The sequence below is a fragment of the Antedon bifida genome, chromosome 10 (genome assembly GCF_963402885.1).
Source record: "Antedon bifida chromosome 10, ecAntBifi1.1, whole genome shotgun sequence".
NCBI classification, from domain to species: domain Eukaryota; kingdom Metazoa; phylum Echinodermata; class Crinoidea; order Comatulida; family Antedonidae; genus Antedon; species Antedon bifida.
Window position 1 is genome coordinate 8395622 of NC_136235.1, and position 25093 is coordinate 8420714.

The 25093-nt window shown below is 33.5% G+C and overlaps 1 protein-coding gene across 2 annotated transcripts; it reads right to left on the bottom strand.

Moving 5' to 3' along the window:
* Positions 1-7662: 7662 nt before the first annotated feature.
* On the bottom strand, positions 7663-23292 carry LOC144853803 (myogenesis-regulating glycosidase-like). 2 transcript variants are annotated; one of them, XM_078711639.1, is made up of 3 exons: positions 23217-23292; positions 10574-12731; positions 7663-10162 (listed from the first exon to the last, which is right to left on the bottom strand). In XM_078711639.1, exons 2-3 carry the CDS (start codon positions 12345-12347, stop codon positions 9909-9911), a joined length of 2028 nt encoding a protein of 675 aa, XP_078567765.1. In that variant the 5' UTR covers positions 12348-12731; positions 23217-23292; the 3' UTR covers positions 7663-9908. The 2 variants fall into 2 exon arrangements, with proteins under 2 accessions (XP_078567765.1, XP_078567766.1); XM_078711640.1 differs by lacking the exon at positions 23217-23292 and adding an exon at positions 12933-13130.
* Positions 23293-25093: the final 1801 nt, after the last annotated feature.

The following is a 25093-nucleotide window of genomic DNA, read 5'->3' on the forward strand; positions in this document are numbered from 1 at the left end:
AGTTATAATTCATTTTTGCCAGGTGGTCTTGATGCCTATTACTTATATGCATTTCCTTCTTGAATAAAGCCATAAAACTGTTTTACAATCATTATTTTCAGTAGTTTGTACTTTGAAGAGCTTTAATTATAAAACATCTCAAGCTGTTGTTTTCAACTAATTTCACTTTCAAAATAAAGCATTTTTTGTGGCTGTTTGATTGGGAAAAAGGCATTTCTTGATATAACTGATACTCCCAATATGGTTCTTTTTATATAAAGCTTATATAAAGTGTGTTTATTGAAAAGTCGGAAGCAGTTTAATGTTTTAACCTGTACTTTTGTACTTCTGAGAGAATATTGGTTGAATATATACGGGTACCTGCTAGTAATGCTTGAAGCATTACTAGTGTAGCAATTACCCATCCACCAAAGGACGGGTACCAGCTAGTTTTTAAATGTGATATCGGCCAATGGAGATGACCCGTAACCTGATTGTGATGTAGAAAAAATGGCCAAGAATTACAGAGCACAGCATTCAGCCATCACATGAAATTGCCAAAGGCTAAAGAGAAATAATACAAATAGAGTACAGTATAATAAATAATCAGATGAATAGTATTTTGTCTTTGACAACACAATGCCAGAACAGGAAATAACGGCTTCTACATTTGAATTAAAATATCTATCACATTTTTCTGCCTTGTTGATTATTTTTTAGGTAAAGCATACAGGTGAACTACGGCCATGCAATATTTCTATTTTGTTTAGCTACAGGCAACTAGTGTCTAAGGTTCAAGATACAAACCTTTTTATATATAATATGTACAGTACAGTATAATTGTAGCTACCATAAATTATTAAAATACATCAAAATCTATTTGAAAAACAGTCACAGTCAAATTTAATTGTCACTTTATGCATTGAATAACAACAATGCTGTATACATATATCAATCTTTATACCAGCCATTTGATGTTAAAATCATACGCTTTTTTTGTTTTGTCCAATCAACAGTGAGCATGATTGAGCTCGCTTGACAATAGATAATCGAACTGCTTGCATACTTAACAACACGTTGTAAATCAGACTTATCTTTATTTGTGGCCCCGGTGAACCACAAAATAATACTAAAGGTGAGTACACTTTCAATAACGGACTTATAGAAAAGTGTCATAATGAAAGGGTCCACTCCGAAGAATTTAAGTCTATGTAAGAAGTAAAGGCGCTGTTGGGCCTTTTTAGTACACTTGGTAATATGGTCGTGCCATTTTAGATCGCTATGCCAGTCATCCCAATCGTGTTGTTATTGTCTGGCTTTCAATTGTTGTATACTTAGGCAAGACACTTGTACTTACATTTGCCTCTCTCCACCCAGGTGTATTATGGGTACCCGATTAGATCAAGACACAACTTTGCGCTGATTACTAGCTGCATTATGGGAGTGTTTGATCCAAAAAACAAAAAATGACCGGGGTAATAATGTGCAACACATTGTGATCTTGCTTATAATGAATTATGATTACGATGTAGTTAATTGTAATACAAGTTTTTTGTACAACATGGAAATCCTACTGTTAATATATAAAGCAAGTAGTCATTTCATGCCTGCTTCCATTTAAATCAGATAATTGTACTTTCCATATTATTTATGATATTAAAATGTTGGAATACGAGACTTATCCCAACCTTTAGGTGAGTACAGTGGCATTACGCAGAGGCATAAAGACCCTGGTTTAGGGACCCTGAAGTGGCCCTGGGACGTTTTTTAGCTCAGGGGCCCCTGAATTTAGCCACTGAGAACTCATAGCCGTTACGCCACTGGGTGAGTTAATTATAATATAAAAATTGTGTAATATAAAACATGTATAGGAAGTTTGCATTCCAAAACAGTATTAACTAGAGGGTACTCCGAGAGTACAAACCTTCGCCTACTGTAAAATTCCCCTACATGAAATGTCGCCGGAATATATATATTTTTTAAATTTTTTTTTTATTAGGTCTAAGTGTAAATAGGCTAACTGCACACTACAAAGTTGTGGATGAGAGTTTGGTGTAATGGTTATGTATCCAGCCTCTCACAGTTGAGATCGCTGGTTCAAGTCCTGCTGAGGTTTTATTTATATTTTTTTTTTATTATCTTTTTTTTTTGTGGACCTTGATCTTTGACCTTGACCCCCAAAATTTAACCACAATTATATAATGAGTCATTGATCATTGTGGCTAAGTTTGGTGAGAATCGGATAAAAACTGTGGTCTCTAGCTAGGCAGTAAAATAGTTTTTTGTTAGTTGTGACCTTGACCTTTTCCCCTCACAATCGAACTCGTCCAAGCTTTTGGGGCATAGATCATTGTGGCCAAATTTGGTGAGAATCGGATGAAAACTGTAGCCTCCAGGCTGTTCACAGGCACACACACACACACAAACATACAGGGGTGAAAACATAACCTCCTTGGCGGAGGTAATGATAGATTCTCGCACTGGTTTCCTAAATCCAATTCCACCCATCATATGCAACTTCGCAATGAGAAGAGATATGGACATTTTGGGTTGCGAGTAGATACCATACCATATCATGCCAATCTTATCAATTAATGCATCAAACTTTCTCTCATTTACTCTTGCCATCCAGAGGTTGCTGGGACACTGTTCGCCTGGGGTGGTTGAGGGCATTGCTCTGGTTCTTGCGCTGCCTTCCATGTGTGGTGGCTCACGCGTTGCCGAGGCACTATGGAAACCTTGCTTTTTTTCCCTTTTTTTAAAGATTTTTTTCGTTGCCATGGCATTTTGATGATGACAAAAACATGAAATAAGTGGTCATTGGGCTATAGAAGTAAATAATTCTTTAATGCCATTCTGAATCAATCAATTGAATCTGAATGAAATGTTGAAAAATAATGTATGTTTTAATATTTGTGGAATAAAATATTCCATTTTTCACTCGGAATTTCATTTATTCACCTATATGAAATTATTTATACCATTCCACAAATATTAAAACATTCTCTATTTGTATATTATACCACACACCAAAGTATATCGGTCATTAGACGTTCCATTCAAAGACTAATTTATTTAATTACAAACTTATTTATGAGTGCTAATTAAATGATATGAGAAAATGATGCGTATCGAACAACTCAACATTAGTGATTATTAGTGTTATTAGTCTTGTACTAACATAAATGACTGCATTGAACATGCTGCATGGTATATAATGTTTGATACCTATGTACTCTATATTACATAGCCTATATAAATACATGAACGTGATTGGTTGAAACTGCATCACATGACTATCTCTGTGAGGATCGTAAATCTTATATATTCTCGAGTACGATGATATTGACTGAGTAATTTTCGCGTAATTATCGTGTCCCTGTCATTAAACATATAAAATCCAGCAAATTCGCGAGTACGATGATATTGACTGCGTAATTTTTGTGTGGCAACACTCGCGTTTGGCGATAAATAAACAAAAAGTCATCTACTGGGTCTTGAACTCACAATGAAATTGTCACTCCATCACAAGACAATGCTTCATTCTTTGCGCCACGGAACTTGCTTGAAAGAAATTAATCAACTAAACTATTTAAACTATGCATACATAGCGCCCTCATTTGTTATTAGTCCTCCCTAGATGTGATGAAAGACTGTTTGTGATTGGTTAATACTCACAGTAGTAACTCGGTATGTTAGTATCTGTATGTTATTCTTCGCAAGGAAGGTGTTTAGGCAGGCTTGTTTACATACAATACAAAAAGAAGGCCTAGCCTAAGGTACCCGACCCAGCAGATATTCTACTTGTTGTTGGCTATGTAATATAACAGATATCGCCTTTATATTGGTAAAATATAAGATTTTACATCCCTCGGGAATGATATTATGTTCTCGGGGAATTATATATTTCCCTCAGCTGGCTCTTCGGGAAATATATATTCCCTCGAACATAATATCATTCCCTCGGGGATAAATCTTATATTTAACCTCTAAGCAGTCAATATCTGTATAATATAATATACTAGGGTTACGAATATACTCATATGCTGTGTTTTTAATATGTATTATAGGAGATTCTCGCTACCCCCTATTATAGTGTATCCTGCTACCCAAACTATTTTGTAGTCTAACTTGAATTGTCAAAATGCAAAGACAGATAATATGTTATTATTATGATCCACAAATCAGGATTTTAAAAAATGGGGACTGAATTGGGGATGTGTGTTTTCCCTTCCCCTAGAAAACATTGAAGCCCTTTTTTCAATTAAAAAATTATATAAAAAATATATTATTATAAACATATATTATTATTATAATTGTATATAGCTGTGCATTCATATTCTGTCATATCATTTGTCAATCAATAATACTAATCATTTCACTCTTGCCTAGCAATAAGATCTATATCTAATCATAGACACATGATGTATAATTAGGAATATAATTGCCTTTCATAGTGACAAGCTTCAAAGTCATTTAACCCATACACTTTAACATAACTTACTATAATAGTCTGACTATAGACATGAATACCTTCAGGTGACAGCTACAAAAGTAGAAATGTCAATTAACAGGATTAAAGGCATGGTCATTAAAACAGCTTCATTATCATTCAAACCTGATTATTTTACACATGTTACTCCAAAACAACTACATAAGGAATTGAAAAAACTATAATAGATTGATTTTTAGTTTAGTTGGGGTTAGATTTAAGAGGTAAACCCAGTAGGGAGGTCCCTGAAAATCCCTGAAATTGATTATTTGTATTGTCCAATTAATGTTGGATTCTACTTCCTGTTATTAGTGATTCTCTTTAGCAATACATTGAGAAAATGAGATTAAAAAAAGTACAGCTAATAGTTGACTATGATACAAATGGTATACCCTCCATTGACAGATATACTATATGAATAATGCAGGTTTATCACAGCACAGGTGTATCATAGTACAGGCATCACAATGCAGGTGTACATTTCACAGTATAGGCCTATTACTGGTGTTTCACACTGTGTACATATCACAGTACAGGTGTTTCACAGTACAGGCACACCAGAGTACAGGTAGGCCTATATCACAGTATTAGTGTTTCACAGTACTGGTGTAACATACTGATTTTAAAGAAAATTCATTTAAGCTGAACAATTTAAATCAAATTAAATATAATAATTAAAGCGAAGTAACGTACATACATTTTTGATACAGCATAATAATATGATTAAATGTTTTATAGCATAGTTAAAAGTAGGTGACGCACGACGAATAGTGTTTGATAGATTAATGTGAATATTTCAAATATAGATTAATGATTATTTCTCAATAAATTTTAATGCAAAATCAATTGAAAGTCTATTAAACTGAAATGTCTTGCCACAGCTCATATGTCACAAGTTGAGTAGTGTCACATTTATGAGGTTGATGAAGCAGTTTTATATACTTAAGCTATGTTCACACTGAGCCTGTATTCCGGTCCGGATTTATTTGCATATATATGAAAATGAATAAATTGGGTTATGAAAATATTCGTACTTGTATTTTATGGTATACAAATTTATAAAGTATACTTTACTCAGAGTTTGAAGTTTTATATCATACAACATAAACAATGCCTACAAATTTATATTTGATAATGAGCAGTACATCAAGTGTGAATTTAAAATAAATGATTAATAAAATTTGGTGAGTTGTACCAGTAGATTGTTGTTGTTGTCGATTCGCTATTCATTTTTAAAGACTCGTAATCAGTGGCATAACGCAAAGGCCCCTGCTTTAGAAAACCTAAGTGGCCTTCCAAGTTCCAACACTGGAGGAATCAGGCGTTTTTAGCCTTTTTCGGCATATTTTAATGCCTGTTTTTTTCCTCTGGTCACTGGGGCCCCCATAACCTTTGGGGCCCCTGGGTTTAGCCAGTGAGTGCTCATAGCCGTTAATAATAAATATTATTATCAGCAAATGTTTTCATAGACTCTCTTCCCCCAGGCCTTTGACAGCATATTACCACAAGGTATTGCTACCTCATACATGACCACATCTGTAACTTGTAGACTCTGCTAGAGGGTCTTTAACAGCTTCATATATGACCACAAGGTATTGCTAATCATAAAACTTGTGGACTCTGCCAGAGGACCTTTAACAACCTCACACACACAAAGTATGCTAATCTATCTATGTTTTTATATTGCGGCCTACAAAGAACAGAGCAGAGTTAGGTGAAATAGGTGCTGAATTCGCTCCTCTTAAATTGTCTGGAAGTACGTTCCAGATACGCGGAGCGGTGACAGAAAAGACATTGTCACCAGCTTTTTTTTCACCCCTGAATTGACATCTACTGTACATTCTCATTTAACATGATTGATTGAACAGCAGACAGAACTAAATTGATGCTATATTACACTACTAGGTTTTATTATCTCTTTTTTACAGTAATTTATGCTACACCTCTGTTTCAATTCAATTTCAGATTGCAATTATGAATATTATAAACCATTTTTCCTTCCAAGCCTTTGATTTTCATTAGTATGTCACCAATCTGACATAAGCCATTAATGTCTCTGATATTAACATACACTGTACATGATTTTTAATGCATACAAAATTGTTTTTTTACAGTAGGGATTTTGGTAATGCACAACGCGTAACAACAAACAGAACGTTAATAATTATGATCTGTTTTCAAACCAATAGTCATGATGACTTTGTTTAAACCATTATACTATGTATTCATATTTACAATTTAACATTACAAACTATGTATATTCTGTTCTAGATCGCTATCTTATATTTTATAACACCTAAATAAATTCCTGTCATTTGATTGGACGATTTTGGGTCACATGGCGTGCAATAGTACGCACTATTAAACAATCGTTTAATACAGTAGTACTTTTTTTTTGTGTACGGAAAATATTTGTTTTATACTATAGCTTTTGAAATACAACAGCGCCACCTATTTTGTACTTTCGTTGCGAATGTTACTGTTATGACTGGTTTCGCGATGGAAGTACATTTTTGTAGATATATATATATGTACTAATTTAGATCAAAAAGTCATTTAAATTAGCTTTAGATCGTTTTTAGGATTTTGATTAATTAATGGGAACATCTCTACAAGAAGTGGAATCGTTGGAAAAAACATGATTAGCCTAGATGAGTTCCAGTTGCCTGTCAAAGTTTTGTATTGCTGTCTTTCAGCCTAGCTAGGTCTACTAGTAACTTGTAGTTAATTGTAGTTTGTTGACATAATTAACACTACAGTAGATGCGTTTATAAAATCCATATAATAATAATATTTAATATAATTATTAAAAACCAAATGTTACTGTTTTAATCAATGTGAATCAAATGTAGGCCTTTTGGCTAGCTGAGCCTACCTTTTATTTAGCCAAATGACAGGAATCTGATGTTATATAAAACAAATTATGAATGTTTTATATTCGTGTAATGGTACAAATAATGGCATTTGGTGAATGATGAAAGGTTATATTAACTCGCCTTCGCCTCGTTAAAATATTACCTTTCATCCTTCACCTCATGCCATTATTTGTACCATTACACTCATAAACATTCATTATTTGTATACAGTATATGCATTAAATATGATTATATTTAATCAATCAATTATTTAAATAGAACTCAATTTTCCAATAATGCAAAAATTTAATTATTAAAAAGTAAAATAAAACACGGTCAATGAATGCTTAAAATTTAATCACTAAATAGATATAATTCCTTAAAATCATTAATATTGAAATACATACCCAGGAAGGATCCTATAATATATAAATGTATCAACTGTTTAGGCTTACAAATATAGTTCTTAAACTACAAAAGAATAATTGTAAAACAGCATTCATCATTAAAAACTATCAAATTAGATGTGCCAAACTGAATGAATCAACAACTTCTACAGTAATATGATTAGATTTATTGCAACACTAGCATACAAGCGTGGAACTGTATATTGAATAGTAAAAAGCATTATAATGAAAGGAAGAAGCTGTTTGCTCCCAAATGACTTAACAGTCACAAATTTAAATGGAAAGAAAGCATCAGATTTCACTCAACACTCAAAATGAAAGCACTCAGATACTGAGTGAAGTACTTTGCAAAATATTGCCACAGAGGGTTACTGGTTCAAATCCTGCTGGGGTTTATAATTTTTGATTTATATTACTATAATTTATTTAATTTATGTTGCAATTATTATTTGTGATTTATATAATTATTTGTAAAATTATTTTTTATTTAATTTATTCGGAGATGGCTTTAAGTCCTTATTTGACAAGACTTGTCTTACCATCAGAACAATGGCTGAGGGAGGAGTGTCTTGAACCTGTGGCAATTGTATTAGCTATGGTTTGCGGCGCCCCTGCCCCATGCTAACAAACATACAAATCAAGTACTACAGTATACTTGGCAAAATTCTATTTTTCCAAGTAATAAAAACATAAAGGCATCAAAGTAAAAAAGATGATACTGTAATTAAAATTGATGACCAACATCTACTCAGGAGACACTTTGTTGGGTGCAAAAAGATATCCCCTTATAATAGGGATTCTACTGCAATATGCAATACTTTTGAACCTTACAAATATGTTAATTAAAAATAAGAATACCTTAATGTGTCAAATATTAGCAACAGTGCATGATTAAAATGTCAAGTAAAACCCATTATCACATTGGGGCATGTCGAGGCACTACTTTGTTTATTTAAAGGTTAAAAGTAATACAAGATGGAACACTAAAAGCAGACTTTAAGATCAATTGAATAATTAAACAAAATATTGGGTAATTTATCTACTTTGGTCAAAGTACAATATAATACACTGTTTTTGCTCGTCACACATGTATTCTTCAATACAGTCATATATTTTTCTTGTATTTGTAATAGATATTGTAATGATTGTTCCACCTGGGAAAAATAATTTAAATATGCCATTTTAATATCATATATAAATAGATCGTGTAAAAAATATTTACCTGAAAAACTGTTAAGGAATAATAGTCAATATGAAGTCCATTAATTGCTGTCGGAGACAACAGTTTGGGGTTGAATTTAGCTGTTTATAATCAAAGTTTGATTTCGTTTTTTATCTCTTTTTTTAATGTTGTTTGGGGACTATACACATCTTTAAAACACATCTCAGATTTCACTTTATTTACCTTTTCCACTCAAAACATTTTAAATTCTTACAGGATATCCATCTTATTTGCACAAATTGTAAAAATAGTCAAATGAAATTATACAGTATGCAATTTTTAAAAATAAACTAGCGATTCTTATAAAAAATAAATATTTTGTTTAAAAAGCAGATGTTACTTGGCTCTGTAATATTCTACTCAGAAAAGAAAATTGATCTTTTCAACAATACTACTGTATGATATGATATTTGAATATAGTTTCTTTAAGCATATGCAAACTCAATATACTGTATGTAAAAATGGATTATTAGACTTTAATTATTGGGGAGTAGTTGTTGTATTACGCAAAGTGTACAGAACAAATATTTGATCTTGGTCAGTTTTAGTCTCAAATAATGTGTGTGGTGACGTTTTCATTAATTAAATATTAAGGTTTGGATTTTGTAAAAAAATATATATATTTTATTAGATGGTTTAGGTCTATTTTAGGATTTTAAAATGTACAATTATTAAAAATGTTATAATAGAGATTTAATTTCTAATGCTAAATACATATGAAATTTTCCCATGAGAAATGGTTATGTGTTATGTTAATTGGCAATAGCACATTATATCAAGTTATAAATTGCATATCTAAGAAATCAGTAAAATCAACTTGGGAAGGACTATAGGTTATATACTGCTTGAACAGAATAAATAACAGTTTTTAAAATACACACTTATAATATAATCATTAAAATACGTCATATTTTAAGTGCTGCTCAAATAAGTGTCCAAGACATTCTAATGCTTTATTTCTTAACAAACGTTGCAACATGGTCAATTGGAACTGAGTAGTCATTAATCCACCTTCCACCGGAATATAACACTGACGTTGATGTATCCTGCCAATTTCCATCTGGTAGGTAGATGTCTCTTTTTCTCTTTCCATTTTCGAGTATCGGTGCAACTAAGAAAGAATCACCAATAAGGAACTCTGAATCTAACGCGTGACAAATTGAATCTTCTGGTGCTATCCACCATAATGGACGAATGATTGGATAACCTTAAATAAAAAAATGTCATAGGATTTAGTAATTGTAAATAATGTACAGTCCTTTTCAGTATACTCAAAGTTGATAGTGTATCTTTCAATGTATAATGAAAGGTGATTTTAAAGATTGTTATAGTGAACGAAAGTTCAACTGGGACTCATTAGGTATATTTTGATGATAAAGCATTTTTTAAATATTAACTGAAGTCTGCAAAAGTTGCATGCACATTATTTGGGGTTGAACTATTAAAATTATTATATACACTATTTTATTGTTAAAATTTCTTAGTTTGGACTGCCAGGCCCACCGGTTACAGTAATTTAGTCCTTGGCCAACTTGGAAATTCAAGTTGCTTTGTATGTTTGTATTGTTCTGGGTAAATAAATTAATGAATACATGGAAAATTTATAACAACTTATTACCTGTCATGACAGATTCTTTGGCTAATTGTAACACAAGAGGTGCAACCACGTCTTTGTGAATATCTACCATCTTCTTTGAAATATTTACTACTTCATCATCATATTGCCAAGGTGCGATGGAGAACTGCATGGCTGGAAGGTACGCAGTTACTTGCAACCAACGAATAAAAAGCTCCCGCTCTGGTTTATATTTAGCGTTTATGTTCCCGTCTTTATAAGCATTGCCACCTATCATATCAGGCAAAACAAACGGGTATCCTAGGAGACCGAACAAAATGGCTGACGGGATCAATGTCTTTAAACCATTTTCATAACCCCAGTTTGAGTCTTTATCCATGATTCTGACAAACACAGGATATTTTTGCGACTGGTGACCACATCGCACCTCTACCATGTTTCCAATTTCTGAGACCATTTTGACATAATGTGTACAGTATAAATTTGGATCATTGAGTGTTTCATTGGAAGTAAAATAAAGTGGAAGATATTGAGTTTCTCCAGCATCAAATTTAAAGGAGTCAATACCTGTAGTGTTTTGTAATTGTTTCAACCTGTCAAGGAACCAGGTTGACGCTTCACAGTTTGTTGGATCAATAATGGCTGCAACGCCATTCCACCACTTAACAAGACCTGGAACAATGTCTTTTAAATCATGAACCCAATATCCCTTCAAAAGACCTTCTTTAAACGCTTTAGATTCAAAATTAGCGAATGGATGAGACCAAGACGTGACTCTGAATCCAAGCCTGTGAAGTTCATGGACCATTTCATTAGGATTTTCAAACTTTTTGAAATCAAAATCAATTTCACCATATTTTGTGTTGTAGAAATCATCAATTTCAATTTGGCTGTTTGGGAAGTTGTGTTCCTGAATTTCATTTGCATAGGTTAGCACATTTTCTTGCGTTACATTTTGTTTATATCGTGCCCATGTTGACCAAATGGGCAACTCAAACATTTTGGTATCAGGCACGCTTAAAGGTTTTTCAAAATATTTTTTCACAATAGCATCATGCACTTTTCTGATATTTCCGCTCATACATATTGAGTACTTTAAGTGCGGAAGCTGACCAGATGGATTTTTATAAGGTGAATTTAAGTAAGATGATCTTAAACATAATTCGTGATTACCATTTTCATTTATACTGACATGTAAAGGAGTCATTTTATCAACAACTACTGCTATTCCGCTTGAAGACAACCAATATCTCTCAAGAACAGACCCATATGCTTGTTTATGTTCAATTAAATCCAAGCTAACATACGGTTGCATTGGGATGCTACTTCTTTCAAGTGGCCATTTTAAACTATTAATTTCAGCTCCTCCATACCAATGTCCAATGGTCATATTAACACAATCTTCAAGAATGAAATCTGATGAATAAATTTTCCAATCTACATGTAAACAACTGATATCATCATCGCCGCCATCCTCAAATTTCATTATGGTTTGAGCGGATGTGTCGCTGTATGTATTTGTGTCATTTATCCAATTTACACACGCGCTCATTTTACCAATGTGTATACGACAGTCAACACAATACAAAGAATCGCTGACCTGTGACCCCAATCTCATCTGAAAAATCTTCTTCTCCTGTATTTCAATTGTGACACTATGAGAATTGGGTTTAATTGTGATGAAATTCATTCCGAGGTTGTATACCAGAACATAGGAACTCTGCGACACATAAAACCACAGCAATATGCCTGCCAGAATCACACCTAGTGACATGACCATGATAACTTGTTGCGCTTTTTTGCTGATGTAACACATTTAGTAACTTAAGCTCCAACCAGGCTCAGGAAATCATAAACACATTAAAGTATTATTAAATGATAGAAATTCCTTGCTTACAAATGTTTTATGAACATTAATCTATACTTTTTATGATACTTTTAAAAAGTAGTTATTCCTTAGCTGAAATCATACATTTGTAACTAGATATAATTCTGATTGTTGAAAAAGCAATCGACAACTGTAAGCCGCATCCTGTCAACTGAGCGGTGATGAGATATCCTTTAAATAGCTTTTTTAATTAATGGATCATCTTCATCAACATAGTAGTCATGCATGCCCAATGATAATTCAAAACATTCTTCTCCATTAATACATATTTGTTGCCATGATGCATCAAGAAATCTGGTGGTTTTTTTTCAGCTGCAAAGATTATAAACAGTGCAATTAGGTTTCATTAGAAATTCATGATTCATCTCATAAACCAAAGTAACATAAACATAAAAGATTATAATAATATAAACATTTCACAAGATAATAAGTTACTTGACACAAAGAAAATTATATTAGTGATGTCATAAATACAGCTTGTATATCACATCAGGATATTCAGTATAAACTCACCACAAATCATCACCGTTTTTTACAAACTTATATGAGCATGATGGTGACAGGAATAAACATGTGATTGTCTTATGTAGTGTTAATGACAAAAATTTGAGCTGGATTTAATTGTATGACCGCAATGTTCACTTGCTGTCAGACAGCCATTTGTAATTGATGATCCAGGATACTGTAATGTTTGTCGTTAATGGGACTAATAATTGCATGATGCTAGAAAACAAAAACAGACACAATGAACGACTTACTATTAAAATACTTAACATTTATATCATAATACATTTTGCTTTATTATACAATAAATAAATGATGATTTTTTATTGAAAATACAATCATGATTGGGTTTTGGGTCACATCTGTCATATTATGAACAACATAGAAATAATTGGTTATTTTGGTGATAAGGTACACTAGATTTGTGATAATTCAGTTTATTCATCAACATGATCAGCAAGTGGATCTTTTTTATGATTTTATGGTTACAGTAAAAGCTTAGCAACAACCAACCAACCAACCGGTGGTTGCTTTTATTTATTCCTATTCACAGATTTCACAGAATAAACGTTCTGCCATATCAAACATCTCAAATAAAACAGTGCTGTGTCATGCAGAAAACATTCAGGAGATGTTTAGCATGTGATGTCCTTTCAATTCCCGGTAAGGCTAAACTATCAGTTTACATTTCCAAGTTCAAAGAGGAAATACAAACACTATACTTGCAGGAGACGCGTTCTCGAGAGGGAAAAGTGAGTTTAAATATTTTAATTTCATAATATTGCTTTGAACATATTTTATAAACTAGTTCGTTTGAATTGAATATATGTTTCAGAACAATTCCGTAAAAAATGACGGCCTGACAGAATTTCCTTTTTTCACCTCGGGGATTTCCGCCATTACTTGCAGTACTCGACAATAATTCATTTATAATTTGTAAAATGATGATCACACATTCAGATATGACTTACTTGATGTGACTAAAGTAAATAATAAGAATACGGTTTTCTAGGCCTCGTCTGTGGATGTAGAGAAAATTTGGAACTTTTACAGGACGGGAACTAGACCACATTACGCCCTCTAGTATTAGCCGTTACTTTACGTTACTGTTGTTATCTGTAATAGCGTGGAATCAGTTGCCTAAATCGTTGTCTTTCGTAAAGTGAATTTCGAGTGTGTGTGTTCGGACAGTAGTAAAATTATGGTCTATGTGTTTAAATATTTTCTTCAGTGCTGAATAACTGGCACACTTATTAGTAAACAATGTTTATTATTATTATATAATTTGAAATTAAGATGATATTTAACCCATTGACCCCTAAGTTTATTTTGCTCCCCCAGGACCTAAAAAGCATATGTCACATAATTAATTTAGACTGACAGAAACTCTAACAATGAAAAAAAAAAATAATGCCAAGGACATTTTCTTTTCAAATATGTTATCAAATTTGTGTTACAACTTATTTTGGCGGAGTATGGATTATGTAAATTTTAAAATTATATCTCTTCATCAAAACCTATTTCTTCTCTTCAAAATAAGACTAAACTTGACCATTATGAATGAATACTATATTTACTGTACTATCTTTTTGATTTTTTTTATACTCAATATTACCGTAAAAATAAAAATAAATCAAATACCAACTAAATGTGCCGAAACTCGATTTTGGTCAGACCAAAGATCATCCTGCAATCATAGGTGCAGGAACTGGGAGTTCAGAAAGGTCAATTGATCTCCAAAACAAATTAGCTTTATTGGAAATCATCGATTACAATCTTGAATCTTTAACCATCAATGATACAATTGTATGTAATTTCAATGTACCAAAGGACAAATAAATTATCTTATCTTTAATCTTACTATACAACATGCATATTAAAAATATTTCCAGTTCACAACCATCTCCTTACAAGCACTTTATTATATCAATATCACTATTCACTCAACAAATTTGAATAATAAACATTTTTTTTACTACAGAAGTGTGTTAAACATTCATACATAAATTATTCATTACAGATATTTCATGTATTTTCATATGTGCTTCCAATTATAAATAGAGATATAGGAGATAAAGGTAGATGAGTAGCCACAATATGCTGGTACAATTCTAAAATCGTTTGCCTCTGTATAAAATAAATAAGCATCTTCAACACAATTGCATTGTAGACATGTGATGTTTACAATTTTCCATTACTTTTTTTTTCTAGTTGGAATATCCTAATAATAATTTAAATATATTTGGGTGGAGAGGAAACATTCTTTTTTTTAAAGAAAAGATACAAGCAATAATATAACATACTGCACCACACGCCCTTGGAGTCTCACAACCCCTTGGAGTCTTATGGTCAAGGTGTATCTATGGTGAAAATAATCTTGCTATTAACAGACAGACAAATAAACCGAGGAGGGAACCTCCTTGGCAGAGATAATTAAAAAACCAAGCCAAAACACCTACAACTACTTGATCAATGAAAGTGTGTATATTGGTTGATTAAATGAACAATTATGCTGGTTGTGCACTCAAGAGAAATGTAAACAATCGCCTGAAATGATAAAGTTTAAAACACTTGAATTGATATCAACAGGAAATATCAGACAGGTATTGGAAATCATATGTCACTTGGTTTCTATCTATCCACTGGAACTGTATAGAGTTCTGCGGTGTGACGTCACAACGATAGATGCGCTGCATGGTTGCTAGCCAACCAAAAAATGGGTTCAACTCGGCCCTAAACCGTCTCGGCCAAATTCAAGTCGGCCCCACGTCAAGTCGGCCCAAAGTCAACTCGATCGGCCTCAAGTCAAGTCGGCCTCAAGTCAACTCGGTCTCATGTCATCTCGGCCTCAAGCCAACTCAGCCTCACGTCAACTCGGCTAAATACTAATCGGTAAATTCGGCCCCATTAAAGTATGGAACGCAAAAAGTGCTAACAGTTGATATTATAATGGCAGGATTAGGCTAGTACGGTTAGGCCTAGGCCTACACATAGGCTAGACAAAATAAAACAGAAAATTCAATATAAATTATAACACACTCGGTCGTTTTTTGTTTAATTTATTTAAATATTATTAGTTGTGATGTTATTGTCTCAGTATGTTGTTATGTAGGCCTAGCCTAGGCCCGTAAGGCCTATATATTTTGATACAAGGATTTTCCCAGAATGAATCGAAATATTCTTAGATATAGATATTATTAGATTACAGTAAAAAAAATGTTTATAAAAAATAATATATATTTAAAATTATTTTATCAATTTGCTTCGCTTTTTGCGTTCCATACTTTATTGGGGCCGAGTTGACCGAGTTGACGTGAGGCCGAGTTGATGTGAGGCCGAGTTGACTTGAGGCCGAGTTGACCTGAGGCCGAGTTGACGTGTGGCCGAGTTGAAGTGGGGTCGACTTGACTTGTGGCCGACTTGACTTAGGGCCGACTAGACCCAAATGAATATTTTATTGCTAAGGAATCATTAATTATTAATTACCTGTATATTATTCTTCGCAAGGTAAGGTGAATACAACGCACTACTACTAGGCAGACTTATTACAAAGGAGGCCTAGTTACACCCGATCCAGCAGTAGATATCCAACTTGTTGTTGGCTATGTAATATAACAGATAACGCCTTTTATATCGGTAAAATATAAGATTTGAATATATTTTCTAATTTAACAGAATATCTAATGTCTAATTTGTGAAATTATCATTTTTGTGTATGAAAAAAACTTGCCCTACATACCCACTACGCATCAAATTAGCATATAAAGTGATTGAAATGGTTTTGGAAGCATAAATTGTGACAAATTGATGCATAGCATCTCATAATGAAAAAAAATAAGCATGCTGTGGACTGTCAAAAATGTGTTGTTTATTAATCCTAAAGGCATTTTATAATATAACTAGATTTGAACTAGTCACTAAGGACGAGTTAGGTTATGCCATTGTGACCTGGAGAAAAAAAATGTTAGTGTGCCCTCTATTTTGTGTCTAAAGTATATACAGTATACACTATACACTGTATACACTATACACTGTATACATATACACTGTATACATACAGTACTGGTCAGAGGACTTTCGACATTCCTCAAGTGTTTTGAACGAGTGTTGACCGAGCGTTCGAGTATTGCTAGCGATATTCACGAGCGTCGCTATCCTCAAGTAATACATTAAGGTCACAATCCACGCATGAAGGTTTTATCGAGCAGGGATTTCCGGCTCCCAGTTTATCCCGATCTCATTGTCTTTCGTGTTCCACGTTATTAGCGTGAAATAATAATTTATTTTAGAAATAGCAAATGTCAATCAACAATCAACAATTCACCGATGGGTGTCACATGACGGTGATTAACATTGTAACAAAGCTTATAACAGACGATTTTCGTTCGTTCAGTCACGACCAGCCAAGTGTAACTAACAAAAATAACATAGCGTTTTCAGGATATTTCAGGACACCATGTTGATTAAAAAATTGTACCGCCTGAAATGTCAGTAATCGATTCTATTGTTATTTATTTCAAAGGCATACCATGTCATTTTTTGGGGGCTCTTTGAATGTTTAATATAATAAAATAACTTAATAATGTTAGGCTTAGGTTTGTTACAAGTACTTTACTTTATTATAGGCCTAGTATTTAGTCAGACTCGACTCTTGCTGCGGGGAGAGAGTGTAAAAATGTTTAAAATTTGTTGATATATTTCTACAGAACATATTTATATTGAATACTTGCTTTATAAATTCTTCTTTATTGAAACCACTTAATAAGTTGTTAAATTGAATTGAATATTCTACGAGTTTACTACACTGTACTCTTCACTGTTAATTGAACCATCCATTTGATTGACCTCAAACGATCATGTGTTTTTTTTAAAATATATTATTTTTAAATTTTTTTATTCGGCTTTTGTATTCATATTTTTCACATCTCATTTTAGTCTGTTTGTTCGTTATACAAATTTTTGTTACTGCACATAACCTTACATACGTATCAAAATTACCGCAATTGTACTGGGAAGGTTCTAAACTACATTTCAACATCATCCGCCATCTGGGATCCAAGTTAGGGGCCAAAATGTAGTCAAAATGGCATACTTTTCCCTACTTTCGATGTTTCTTCGTTATACAAATTTCTGCTTCTGTATGTAACCATACATATGGGGTATCAAAATGATCGCAATTGTACCGGGAAGGTTTTAAACCACATTTCAAAAAGGGGATTTGGTGGAAGAGGGAGGTTGGGAGATAGGGTGTGGGAGTTGGGGTTCAGGGGATAGTGAGAATTTTGTTTAGGCTAGGGGTAGTAAGCTATCTAATTGATCAGAATTGTGGTTGGAAAATGTTAAAGAATTTTAATTATCTCTGGGAAGGGGCTGTGAGTTTGGGGTGGGGATGTAGGCCTATCACCATGACCGAAACTGTATTTGGAATGTTTTAAACTACTAAGGGATTGATGGCTAACATAATTTGTACTGGAACCGTCCTAAACACATCACCCAGTGTATCTGGGGTGTGTTTGGAGGGGGAGGAGGAGGAGCGAAAATACTGGCGTAATGAAGTAGCCTATATGATTGGAATTGTACTAGGAAAAGTTACTATATTTAAACAGTCCAGGGGAGAAGGTTTCTTGATTGTGGCCTGGGGCGGATCCAGAGGGGGGGTCCACGGGGTCCGGACCCCCCCTAAATTTTAAGGGTGCCCTCTTTTTAGAGGTTCAATATTTTATTTGTGTGACATATTTGTGTGTATATTAGTATGCACAGAGTAGGCTACACTAACCCCAAAAATAAAAACAGAAATTTATCACAATGAGCGCGATGTTAAGTTACGGCGGCCGATCAAAGAGCATCGTGAGAGGTGGTGACGCGTGATGATCTCTACTTAAACTTCTAAAAATAGATCGTTTCACATACTACAGAGGGCGCATGTAAACTTTTTACGATTCAACTCCGCGTACGTTACCATGCGCGCTATGTCATTGACTCGATTATTTGTCCATTGGTAAACACATTTTTATGTATTATTATTCTGAAAATAATTGAACTGTAAACATAATTCTTTGGGTATTTGTTTATTTACATATCATTCCATCAGATCAACTATTTTTTATTTCCATTACATCCAACCAAACATGTAAAAAATGTAGTTAAAATATCGTACTATCTAGCGCGTACGACCATACGCGGTAGATTGTTTACTCAAAAATCATCGAAATTACACTATTCAACCTTGTTTTTGTAGTTGAGCCTCTCATGACCTGGGATTTGTTTGTCTTCCTATGCCAAGATAATATAGTTCTACAAGTTGAAGCCATGTGCTTTTTTCTCTGAGAAATATTTATTATAAGTGCCAAAAAAATTGTTTTTTTCTCGATATGAAGCCTTTATTATTCAAATATTTTAAAGAAAAATCACACATACCATAAAGAAGGTTCATTTATTTCATTTTTGAAACAATATTTGTGAAAATTACGTGAGGCTCAACTACAAAACCACCATTTTGTGATATGATGTCATCGTAAGCCAATCAAAGCTGAGCTTTCCCGCGATCGGCAGAGCTCACGGTTGAATGATTTTGGATTCTGGCTATTTGATTGGTGGACGCGAATCACCCACAGCGGAACGTTTTCTCTCGCGTGTACCAAGAAGTCACGTGATCTCTCTGTACTGAACGCGACGGTACTACACAAATTTAGAGCAATGAATTTGTACGAATTCCGTTAAATAAACAACTCTATATATTTTATAAACATTTAATAACATATTTTATTGATATTTCCAATGTTGATATATAAAAGAAATTACTATAAAACGTAATTATATGTAATTATTTTAGCGAAAAATGGCGCAATTTGTTTACAACGTTCGTGGCTAAAAACGATCATTTTCGGCAATGTTTTAGACCCTATATTTCGAAAACTACAAGTCAGATTTTCGTAATTCTTTCTTTATTGGAATATTGAAACAAAATACCAACAGATAATGTTTAAATTGGTTGAAAAATAACTTTTAATTTTGCATCGTTATACCCTGCTAATAAGTGTCATTTCCGGCGAACTAGAAAGGTGCCATTTATCATGGATTTTGCGTGCGAGAGTGCCATTTCCGGCCATCTAAGTGTGTCCTGTAACAAAATTCGCTTCGCCACAACCCCCACCATGGGGGGGGGGGGGGCTGTGGCTCAAATACTCAATATCTGATGTGCCCTTTTTATCGGCGGACCCCCCCTCTCAAAAATGTCTGGATCCGCCCCAGGTGGCTGGGATGGTGAAAGAAGGCTGGGGGACCACAGTATCAAAATTAGATATTTTAATTATCAGCCAATATGACATCTATTCATTTACACAGTTTACAACGTACTTAAACCATAGGCCTATCATAGCTATGTATACCCCACTCACGTTGAATTGAATTTGTCTTGGGAAGAATTTTCTTTAAAAAAGAGTGTGGGGTGTTCTTGAAGAGGGACGCAGGTTGGTGAGTATAGGGAGATACTGGCATCGGGTGTTATGTACTGAGAAGGCTTCTCAAAACTAATTTTGAAACCTGCCCTAGGACGGGTATAATTGCTAGTTTATTATAAAACAAATTTATGATTTGAGTTGCATTATGATACACAGAAGTTGGCAAAAGGTAAAATTCCGTGGCAAACAGCCGGCCGGCCACAGTGCGTTGTTTGCTGTTCAGTCAGTAAGCACATGGTCTGCCAGTGGTGCCGTGACTCACACAGCCAAGCTCTCTGAGTTAGTTTGAACGTTGTGCAGAAAGAAAAATAAAATCATGCGTTAAGAAATTACATTTATTTTCAATTAATTACCGTAGCATAGCCTATGTACTGTATGTAATCATCACATATCAATCATCATAATTATTATGTATATCTAATGAACAGTATAAACGTTTAAACAAAATAAATAAACTGCATCAAAACGATCGTTTTTGTATGCCCTGGAAAAAGTCAACAGCGCAGAATAGGTGAAAATAACAGGACCCGCCTTTTATTCCAATTTTTAACATAAAAATACGACTTTTATAATTCAACTAGCCATAAGATGACGTCACAACATTCGATGCGCAAAATTTGTATCTACAATTCAACAGCTTCCAGAAAATGTTTTAATCATGAGTATCATCACTTTCATTCTGAGGAGCTATAGCATATTGGTAGCGGGACCGGTAACATTATATGACAATCAGTTACCTTTTTATTCACCGCCAGTAATGTCTAACACCCTCTATATATATATAAACAAATCAGACAAAGAACAGTAATTCTAAACCGCCCGGTGACATACTGAAATTTAATTAATTAATTTTAAACGATAAAGATGAGGAAATCTGTGAGAATGACAAAAAGTCGCCCCAACCGAGACTCGAACTCGGACCACTTTTGGTGAGACGATTTGACCTCCCACTTTAGGAAAAAAAAAGCAAAAAAATGGAAATTCCATTTAATGTACACGCACTATACCCTTCTTGTAAAAATCACCACGTGTATTTATCGTGTGAGCCGAACTATTGTTGTGGAAATTCCATTTAATGTACACGCACTATACCTCTCTTGTAAAAATCACCACGTGTATTTATCGTGCAAGCCGAACTATTGTTGTGGAAATTCCATTTAATGTACACGCACTGTACCCCTCTGTAAAAATCATGTGTATTTATCGTGTGAGCCGAACTATTGTTGTGGAAATTCCATTTAATGTACACGCACTATACCTCTCTTGTAAAAATCACCACGTGTATTTATCGTGCAAGCCGAACTATTGTTGTGGAAATTCCATTTAATGTACACGCACTATACCTCTCTTGTAAAAATCACATGTATTTATCGTGCGAGCCGAACTATTGTTGTGGAAATTCCATTTAATGTACACGCACTGTACCCCTCTTTTAAAAATCACCACGTGTATTTATCGTGTGAGCCGAACGGTTGTTGTGGAAATTCCATTTAATGTACACGCACTATACCTCTCTTGTAAAAATCACCACATGTATTTATCGTGCGAGCCGAACTATTGTTGTGGAAATTCCATTTAATGTACACGCACTGTACCCCTCTTGTAAAAATCACCACGTGTATTTATCGTGTGAGCCGAACTATTGTTGTGGAAATTCCATTTAATGTACACGCACTATACCCCTCTTGTAAAAATCACCACGTGTATTTATCGTGCGAGCCGAACTATTGTTGTGGAAATTCCATTTAATGTACACGCACTATACCCCTCTTGTAAAAATCACCACGTGTATTTATCTTGTGAGCCGAACGGTTGTTGTGGTAAGTCACAGACACCAGGCTGGGCCGGCTCTGCAGCACGTCCTAAGTGGAATGTACCACAATACAGAACTCCCTGCCGTTACATGTACATTATAAGCCACCGATTCGCAAGTTCAGGTCACCGGGAAAAAACCAACGAGTTGATTATTTATATATAATTTTACAAAACAATAGATATACATTCGCATTAACGAAAGAACATTTTAAACAATAATTGCTAAACAATTTATATTTTTAAATAAAAATTACGAATTTTTATTTTGCTAAACATAAATTGATTTGGCGAAAGAAAATTGTTGGCCTTTTGTAGGCCTAGGCATTTTTGCCTTAGCGCGCGTAGAGTCTGCTGGGTTCCCTTCTAGCTGGGTTCCCTTCTAGCTGGACCACCGACGTCTTACATGCGAGCATGGACTATGATGCGATGCGAGTGAGATATGACTGCAGATGATAAGGAACAATCGTACTCGTTCGTATTTGATTGTTTATGAAATTCAAAGGCGTATCGTCTTTTAATCGTAGTTTCCAAAATATTATTTCGTTATTTTTGTTTACTTATTAAATATTTTGAAAGCGGGACAATTCAGGGGTCGGGCGGGACACAACATCAAAAAGCGGGACAATCCCGCCGAAAGCAGGACAGTTGGAATCTATGAAACATGTCTGTAAAATCATCAATTTAAAGGATTTATTTGTTACTTTTTATGTGATTCTTCTTCAAAAAAGTATTTATGAGGCCCAATTTTAAGGTTTGGTATTCACAATAAGTGCGAAACGGAACTAGGGCCGACGCATGTGCGGCTAAAGTTTCGGACGTAAATGATTTGTAACACAGTCCAGCAGCGGTAGACTCAAACTGAGCATGGAGTACCTAAACTGAGTTACGGGCCTAAGCTTACTCACTGTTTGATGATATCGCAATACAAACATATATTCCACAGGAAAAAAATGATCCTTTATAAAAATCTAATAACAATTTATTATAATAAATAGTAGTAAACTAGATCTAATCTTACCTCAAACACAAATTTTGAAGCAAATTGAGAACCTATTCTTGCCTACACACCTGTGGAGTAGTTTTCCTAAGAACAGTTTGAAATTGGTGGCGTTGTTAAAAAAATATTCTCTCTGTAACCGTGTACTAAGGACTGCACATTTTTTTAAATAAAATGTTACCAAGTAGGCCTACATGCTAACATCATTTTTAATATTTAATTGTTCGTTTTATAATATTTGTTACAGTAAAAAAATGCCGAATATAGTAATATTTGTATTCCAAAATCCGACACCATGGTGGAGGTGAATTGAGACGATTTTGAAAATATGACACCTAATAAGTATTTCTATGTTACATCCAGGGACCAAAAGGGACCATTTATTTTTCAGGTAAAAATAGGAAATTCATTCGCAACTCTTAGAAATTTACAGACGCGTATTAGTCTGCACGCACAGTTTTTTTTCTTTCTTTTGTGAGGTTCACCATGGAGTAAACTTATTCTTTACTCCATGGGTTCACTCACCTTTATTTCATTTCAAAACATAATCATTTTGATAAATAAACAATTTTATTATGTTTGTGTATTATCTTTTTTAAATATATAAATATTTTCGTTTATAAATATTAAGTTTCCCCTTACATCTTACAAATCTCTGCAAGAGATCATTCATACATACATTTACATTACATATAAACTGAAATGATATCAATAAATATAGAGAATCAAAAGCACTGCTCAATAACTAGTTGCTTGTAGAGTATAGCATTACACTTTTTAGTGTTTTCCCCTTTTTTCTGTTCTATTTGCACTATTTGCATTTTTGTACAAATTAGTTTATTTACAGTAACCTTCAAAACAAAAAAATTAATAAAATACATTCATGGAATGCTCTTGTGTAAGTATATTTTTTAACGTGATCCATAAGTTTTTACAGATTGACCTATTTAATTCTGACAATATTTTTATTTTGTATATAGAATATAGAGCAATTGAGTATAACTTATTCTTTATTCACACCCAAAAACAAGTTAAAGAATAGTTATTATCTAACTTTTTAAATATTTCATTGATTTTTTCCATAATAAGACATTGCTTTTACATTTGAAAAACATGTGTGTTTCATCCTCAGTTACATCACATAACTCATATTTTTTTGTGTTTTTAATATTCCATTTATATAATTGTAAATTTGATTCTAAGAATTCTAAGAAGCAATTTGTAATTAAGTTGTGTTTATTTTTTGTTTTTCTCATTTTTTACTTTTCTTGACCAAATATCAAACCAGTTTATAATTTCAATACCAATTTCTTTTCCCCATTTGGGAATGGTAATAGGAGCAACAAACATACCTTCTATAAAACTTGAATATAGCCTATCTTTTTGTTTTCATCTTAAATATCTTATTTCTGTTATAATCATCTAAATTTAATTTAACGTAATTTTCGTTATAATTTTTTATTAAATCCAGCCAATATGTAAGAATAGTTTGCATAAGCGTAGCGTATTCACTAAGCCAGTTTCTTTTGACATTTAATTTTAATAGAATTTCATGTGGGTTCATTAGTCTATTGATTTGTACGTACTAAATCATTGATCTGATTGAAACCTACATTACTCCACTTTTTATAAAACGTAGTATTGGTTTTACAGACAATTTCCCCATGGATTTTCTTGCATAACATCATTATAAGATTTTACCTTAATGTTTATATTTGTATTAAATTCTGCACAACTTGTTATTACATTTGAATAAAATAAAGTCATCAACAAAAAACTGTCCTTTTTTATATTCAGGTTTGACATATTCAAAACCATATATTCACTTCCAAACAGTGGAAGTACTTTCCATTTTACATGCTTTCTACAAATAATTCTTACCCATGTGATTTTAAGTG

Coding starts and splice junctions, on each gene's coding strand:
- LOC144853803 (XM_078711639.1), bottom strand. CDS start 12,347: ATGTGTTACATCAGCAAAAAAGCGCAACAAGTTATCATGGTCATGTCA. Junction 10,163..10,573: donor CAAAGAATCTGTCATGACAG/GTAATAAGTTGT, acceptor TTTTTATTTAAG/GTTATCCAATCATTCGTCCA.